General features: G+C 33.2%; 1 protein-coding gene across 1 annotated transcript; it reads left to right on the forward strand.

The window, feature by feature from the left end:
- The first annotated feature begins 4,712 nt into the window (after positions 1 to 4,712).
- On the forward strand, positions 4,713 to 7,528 carry LOC105794739 (homocysteine S-methyltransferase 1). Its single transcript, XM_012624043.2, has 7 exons — positions 4,713 to 5,039; positions 5,180 to 5,236; positions 5,777 to 5,982; positions 6,096 to 6,225; positions 6,603 to 6,806; positions 6,891 to 6,962; positions 7,045 to 7,528. The coding sequence occupies exons 1-7, from the start codon at positions 4,869 to 4,871 to the stop codon at positions 7,186 to 7,188; spliced, it is 984 nt and encodes a 327-aa protein (XP_012479497.1). The 5' UTR covers positions 4,713 to 4,868; the 3' UTR covers positions 7,189 to 7,528.
- The last annotated feature ends 224 nt before the right edge of the window (positions 7,529 to 7,752 follow it).

A 7,752-nucleotide genomic window follows, 5' to 3' on the forward strand; every position in this document is an offset into this window, starting at 1 on the left:
ATGAAAATGCAATGCAATCACAACCAAAACAAAACGAAACAAGTTAGTACATTTTATACAAATATAGAATTCAAAGCAAGCAAGAGATAATAAATAGAGCACCTATTCGAGTGACAACTAGGGGTTTGGTGTGGTTCTACTTAGGGTAGACTCTTAGGGCTCATTATATTTGGTTCGGTTTTAAAGTAAGGGTACCTGAACCGACAGATTCCTCGATCCTCACCCATTATAGGCTCATACGGATCGAGTTCTATTTAGGAGAATACATTTCCCTATGGCTATACGGAGATGAAAATCTCACGAAGACATAGGTATGGATGTATCCCAAATGTGATCCACTATCCTATACGGAGGTGAAGACCTCAAGAAGGAATGGTTTTTCACTCCCACTTAAGAATGGCAAAATCGAACATTTATGCAAATACAATATGCGGGAAACACACAAAAAGAAACTTTTGAACCAAAAAACAGATATACTAAATCGCTATACAACCTAAGATATCAAAACATGAAGGATGAAATGCAACGAATGGATTGTAAATTTAAATCAAATTATCAATTTTCGACAAAAAGACCAAAAGTAATCAACTTGCGGCTTGATTTATTAAAACAATTTTCGACAAAAAGACCAAAAGTAATCAATTTTCAACAATTTTTTACTTTTTATTTAAAAAAAAAGAAAATGGAATCGCCACCAATCACTTTTAAGAGGTGTTATAGGATCACCTCGTTATTTAATCGTTATTTAATAAGAGGTTTGATTTATTAAAACAAATTTTTCAGTCTACAAAAATCTAGAAAATGGGTTCGGGAGTCGGTTACGCACGAGGAAGGATTAGCACCCTCGTTACGCCCAAAATTGGTACCTAATTAATTACTTGATGTCTTTAGTGTCGAAAATTGAAAAAATAATGAACATTTGCTTCGGTTTAAAATTTTCTTTTTTTTATGCATTGCGCGAAAAATGAACGTAATACTTAAGGTGATGTGTATTTAATTCATTCGGGCATGATATACAAATGGATAAATGTTTGAATCTTAATGTATGATATAGTGAAAATGAGATAATTTAAAATGACTATATAGATAGAATGATAAATAATAAGTAAATGAAGAAATATTATAATAATAACATAATTATAACAATAACATTGACATTAATAATCACACCATGGTGATAATAAATAAATGATGTAAATGTGGCAATAATAAGAATATTAATTCATAACAAAATAAATTAAGTAATTTTGAAATAAAAATATTGAAAAATAAAATGAAAGGAAATATAAGTAATATCGAATTTAAATATATAAAAATAATAAATAAATAAATAGGAAAAATAAAATTTAAGTATTTAAAAAGTAAAAGAATAAAAGAATAAATAAAATAAGTAATATTAGATTTAGACATTCGCAAAATATGCTAGAAAAATAAAAAAAATAATGAAGGCAATATACACAAAATGTGAGGAATATAAACAATAATTTTAAATATATGAGAAAGAATAGAGAAATAATAAATAAATACGTAAGTAGATAAATATAAAAGAAAACAATTTAATAAAGATTAAAAATAAATGATTAAATCAAAATTTAAATGAAATTAAGGGTATGAAATAAATAATAATAATAAATAAAAATAAATGATTAAAATGAAATGTACGTAAAAGAATAGGGACTAAATATGAAATTATCCCAAACTCCTTAAACACACCATTCCATAGGGACTAAAACGAAAGAAAAATGAAATTATATGGTAAAAATTAAAAAGAGAAAGAAGAAATAGGACTGCATTGAGATGTCATTAAAAAGTGGAAGGATCAAAAGCATAAATAGACCATTTTTCGGATTTCGGGTTTGGTACCTAAACAACGTCATTTTGGGGCCTTCTGGACTCCTCTGAAACGGCATCGTTTCACTATGGCTATTTAAGTTAATTTTTTTAAAAAAAAATCATTCAGCCTTTAAATAAAAAAAACCAAAACCTTATTTTCTTTTTTTCTCTACAGCAGACCCTAAGATCGGCCATTGGTTCGGCGAGCCTTCGCGTTGGCCGCCGGTGACGACTCCGCAGTCCACGGTGGCTGGCAAAATAAAAAAGGGGCGTTTTTGATCGTTTTACTACTTTCTACCCCGATCTAAGACCAAAATGCCCGAAGAGCCCACCAAAATTCCAAACAAATCAAAGGAACCCTTCGGTTTTGTCTTCTTCCGTCGCGACCACTTGGCGAACCTCGAGGGTCCGTCGGTCTTTCCAAACGAAGGGAGAAGACGGCGATATAGGTAAAAATGTTTCATTTTTATTTTTATTTTTATATATATGTTTTCGAAAATAAAAGATAAAGAAAGAAAATATATATAAAAAAATCACTACCTTTTGGATTTTGTTTTTGATTAATCTTGTGTGTATAAAAGAATACATGGTGGATCTGGCTTTTATGGCGAATAATACATTAGATCTTGATTTTTCTATATATTTTCAATGTTTCTACTGTTTCTGCTGTGTTGTTTCTCTACTGTTGTTGTCCTTTTTCTTTCTTTTGTAGGCACTGGCGCTCAGTCAATGGAGAGGAGAGAAGGGCTTCCTTTGTCGTTTTGGTGCAATGGCGGTAGGGGCGTCAGGCCTCGGGATGAGGTGCCTCGGGCGGCGCGAGAAGAGTGGCGGCTAGGGTTTTTAATTTTACTGAAAATAGTTTAGGTTTATGGGCCATTTGGGCTTTAGGGTTTTGTATTATTTGGGTTTGTAAATTTTGGGCTTTCAGACCTTGTAAAGGGTCTTTGGACTTTAATGGATTTATTTTTTTATTTTTATTTTTGGTTTGTTTTTTTGTTTGTAGTGGGCCGGGCAAAATTGGCCTGTTACATATGTCAATTTGAGAAATTATTGAACCGATAATAAAAGTGGTCGATAATGGTTTTGCATGTAATATTATTGTTGAAATAATGAAATAAAATGAGGGTCTTGAATAAATCTATTGAGAAATATAGATATAGAATAAATTGGTTAAAATAGAAAGATGCAACTCAAGTACAATTAAATTTGTTGAGTTTTTGGACCAGTAGTCTAAATATCTAAAGGTATAAAGCTAGTAAAGGTGCAAATGAAGTAGTTTTGCAAAATGGAATAAAATTTAAAGTTTTTGCTAAGTCCCGACATTGATTTTGAAAAGATATAATATTTTTGTGGTGGATGCAATAACTTTTAGATATATTATTGAACTAACGGTTCATAAAATATTTAATTTATGTCTAATGGTTGTTGTTATAACCTTTCATGAATCACTATATAGTAAAGTTTATATTAAAATCCTTGAAGGATTTAGAATGCTAGAAGCATATTGAAATTATTAGGAAATTGTTCACTTATATGAATTGAAATAATTGAACATATGTGGTAAATTTGACTTAGTTAATAATAGTTGAAAGAGGATTATAAAATAATCCAAAATACCTATTTGTATTTTTATAGAAGAATTATGATTAAAGTTTGCTATGATATTGTTGAAACTCCTAAGGAGATCAAAATATATTTCCCCAAATTTTCCCTCACTCATGACTTTCAAAAGAATGTTGATATAAATGCTTAGAAAATACTTTCAAATGGTCATTTGGAAAGCTAGTATTCAAGATTGAATACATAGAATATGAGATATTATGTGATATTTTCATGAGGGGGGAGTAAATACGTGCTGAACTCTTTTTCCCTTAACTGAGGTTTTGTCCCATTGGGTTTTTCTGTTAAGATTTTTAGTGAAACAACATATTATGCATATTATAGATATGTGTACTATTTTTCCTTCACTAAGAATTTTTTTCCTACAGGATTTTTAGATAAATTTTGATATACTTTAAATTCTAATAGTCATTAGAAGAAGATCTCTACTTCATTATACTTCTTATGCCTATAAATAGAGACTTTGGAGAAACTTTGTATATATTCGATTGATCAATAAAATATACTCTCTTTTGCTCTCTCATTCTCTTTGTTCTTTATTCTCTCTTTTATTTTATAACAATTTTAATATATGTAAATTTATTGTTTGATATAAGTATAAATAATAGTTATTTCTTTTAATGTAAATATATTTTTATATTGTCATTTATGCATTATTTGCATGAAGGCAAAGTGGGAAAGTGAATACTAAATCTTTTTTAATAATTGATATTTGGTTCCATACATGATATACTACAAAACATTAGGAAATGTAAAGTGCCTATACAATGAAACTAATGAGTAAAACCCATTGTTTTTTTTATTAAAAGGGATTGATTTTTTTTCCCCTTCCAAAGTGAGAGAGCAAAGCCTCTTGCTTAATGTATCTAGATTGAATGTTGGGCTAGAGAGTATGGAAATGGCAAAAAATCAAAATTAAAATTGATTGGGTTATTTGAAGGAGAGAGAACAAAACCTCTTGTTTCATGTATCTAGATGGAATATTGGCCAATATGGTATGGAAATGGTTAAAACTAAAAAACTCAAAGTAATCATTTTCAAAACATTAAATTAAAAAGAGGGAAGCAAAGCATGTATGTAGATGGAATTTTTGACCAAGAGAGAAAGCATATGGTAAAAAATAAAAATGTTGAATAAATTGTAATAAGAAAGGTTGGTTGGTGGTAGGTAGGTAGGTATATTACAAACTAAAATAGGTAAAAAGTCCATGATCATGATGATCAACGAAGCTATAAATGACCAACGCCAAATGAAAAACCCTATTGGTTTATTGTTTCTTAAAACACCAATATATTGGGTAGAGCAGAAATAACAACCCAAAACCTTTTTATTACCAGCGCCAACAAAGCTTTGCTCTTTCTCCATCTATCTAAGAACACGCTACTCTGCATCATACACCGACGAAAAGAAAAAATATGGGTTTTGAGAAGGGAACTTCATTGTTGGAAGATTTGATAGAAAAAGCTGGAGGCTGTGCTGTGATGGATGGGGGTTTTGCTACTCAGCTTGAGAGTCATGGTGCTTCCATTAATGACCCACTTTGGAGCGCTCTTTGCTTGATCAAAGACCCTCACCTTATCAAGCAGGTACCTTTCGGTCTTCTTTCTTATTCAGCTTTGTTGGAAAATATGTACATTGCTGTTTTGCAAATGACTCCATGTCAAAAACAGGGTATAAAGTTCGAGACTTGGTTTTAGATTTTGAATCAACGTGTTCATATGTTCAGGTTCATCTTGAGTATTTGGAGGCTGGTGCAGATATCTTGGTTACTTCATCTTACCAGGTTTGTTTATTAGTGTTTTTCAGATTCAGCCGAATGACTTGATTTGTTAGGCTAATGTGTGATCTTCTGCCTTTCATACATTCACAATATGGATATGGTGAAATGGATAGGAGCTAAATGTTTCCTTTTTCTATGCAATAGGTCCACCACTTTCTTGTGAAAATTCATGGAAAGTATTCTGATTTTTCCCTAAGTTTGGCTCATTAACGAACCAGACAGAAAATAATGTAGTTATCATCTGTATACGTTCATCTGCAATGATTGATTCCTTGGAAACAAGCAACATATCTTTGTAGAAACTTGCCTGCCTTCATATTAGGAAGAGTAATTTATTTGAGATTATATGGTAAATGATAAACCCAATTTTAATTATAATTATTCACACATTCCAGACTTGATGGCTGAAGAAAACAATTGTTATCTTCTTGAAATTGATTATGACTTGCTACCAAAAAACAACTGGAGTTTATCAGTTGACCTTGAATATCCTGTTTTTCTCCTAATTTTCTATCTCATAGTTTACTCCAATTTATATTACAGGCTACCATTCCTGGATTCCTTTCCCGGGGACTATCCCTTGAAGAAGGGGAGTCATTACTAAAGAAGAGTGTCAAATTGGCAGTGGAAGCCCGTGATAAGTTTTGGGACCGTGTCGGATGTGTTCCTGGGAATAGCTACAACCGAGCTTTGGTAGCAGCCTCAATTGGAAGTTATGGAGCATATCTGGCTGATGGATCGGAATACAGGTTCGGGGAATTTGTATAACTTGTAAAGATTTTCAAAATCTTTTAGATATCACACATCTTTCATTTGCTTAACATGATTACATTGTCTGCATGTGCTCTGTCTTTTCCTTCAGTGGGTGCTATGGACCGGGAGTAAACCTGGATAAGCTGAAAGATTTTCACCGGCGCAGATTACAAGTTATTGTTGAAGCAGGTCCAGATTTGCTAGCCTTTGAGACCATTCCCAATAAACTTGAAGCTCAGGTTTGTTCTTCCTCATGTTTCATTTCTCATGTACACTTTACATGTAGGAAGTTACATTCTTCATTAGCTTTTCAAGTTTCTAGTGATCACTGATCTATTCCTAATCAAAACCGAGCAGCGACGAGTGGTGCATGTATAATGCACAGTGGGTGCAAAGGTTAATTAGCAATCCGTGATCCATGACTGACTGTTGCACGCATTTTGTTTGAAATTTTCATTCAGAGTGTAGAAATCTAATTTTACCTCCCCCTTATCAAGCTGCGGTAGAGTGTAAAATGCCTTTGTGTTCTAATGCTCTTAACAATGTTCTATATCCATTTTCCTTGGCTGGATTCTTCCTTCACAGTGTGACAGCTTCTTTCTGTCTCCAATTGCAGGCCTGTGTTGAGTTGCTTGAGGAAGAAAACATTCAAATTCCATCATGGATCTGCTTCAGTTCTGTAGATGGTGAGAATGCCCCATCTGGAGAGAGTTTTAAGGAGTGCTTTGAGATATTAAACAAGAGCAAGAAAGTGAATGCAGTTGGAATAAATTGTGCATCTCCCCATTTTATTGAAAGCCTTGTCTGCAAATTTAAGGAGGTAAATTCCTTCAAGCAACAGTCAGATAAATCTTAGAGAAAGTAATAAACTAATGATTCTAATTGTAACTGCACGCTGTTCCAGTTGACAACCAAGGCAATCGTCGTTTATCCAAATAGCGGGGCCATATGGGATGGTAGAGCAAAGAAATGGCTGGTAAGTCCATTAGTTTACACATGCTTTAGCAGTCACTCTCTGCAATTATTAGTTAAAGCAAAAACATGTTGCATCCATGCAGCCATCAATGTGCTTTGGTGATGAAGAATTTGAGTTATGTGCACCAAGATGGCGCAACCAAGGAGCTAAAGTTATTGGGGGTTGCTGTCGGACAACTCCATCCACAATTCGAGCCATATCAAAGGCTCTGAAAGAAACATCTTAGCAAGTTAACAAGGGTCGTTGATTTCATAGCTTTGGGACTAGGTGCCAGTTTATACATTCAGCCGCTGCTGGTTTATAATTTAAACGTCGTTGCCTGCAACATCATTTGTTTTCCATTTTGCTCTATAGTAGATGCAGAAGGCATCCTTGTCCTTTTTCCTGGCTAACGTCTTTTGAGTTTTGACTTAAGCCAAAACATTAAAAAAAACTTACATATTACAGTACTTGTAGAGATTTGTAGAAAACCGAAAATAAGCATAGCCTAAATGCACCTGACTTTGCTAATGCGTTGGCCAACACATTTGATTGTCTAAATACAAAAGAAAAGTTCACATCTCCAATTTCAGAAGCTAAGTTATCAATTTGAGGGTAGACTGGTACTGCTATCCAAGGCCTGGCAAGCATATGAGAGCATCATAGCACGTCATCTTTGAGTCAGATTCGATTGTAAGTCCTACCTTGGCAAAGCCCTCCAGTTCCATTTTAATGGCCATTGATTTAGCTAAGCTTGAGTCCACCACCACCAACGGGCCATAGAAAATAGCTAATATATTATCTCCAAGTT

The sequence above is a fragment of the Gossypium raimondii genome, chromosome 3 (genome assembly GCF_025698545.1).
Source record: "Gossypium raimondii isolate GPD5lz chromosome 3, ASM2569854v1, whole genome shotgun sequence".
Lineage (NCBI taxonomy): Eukaryota > Viridiplantae > Streptophyta > Magnoliopsida > Malvales > Malvaceae > Gossypium > Gossypium raimondii.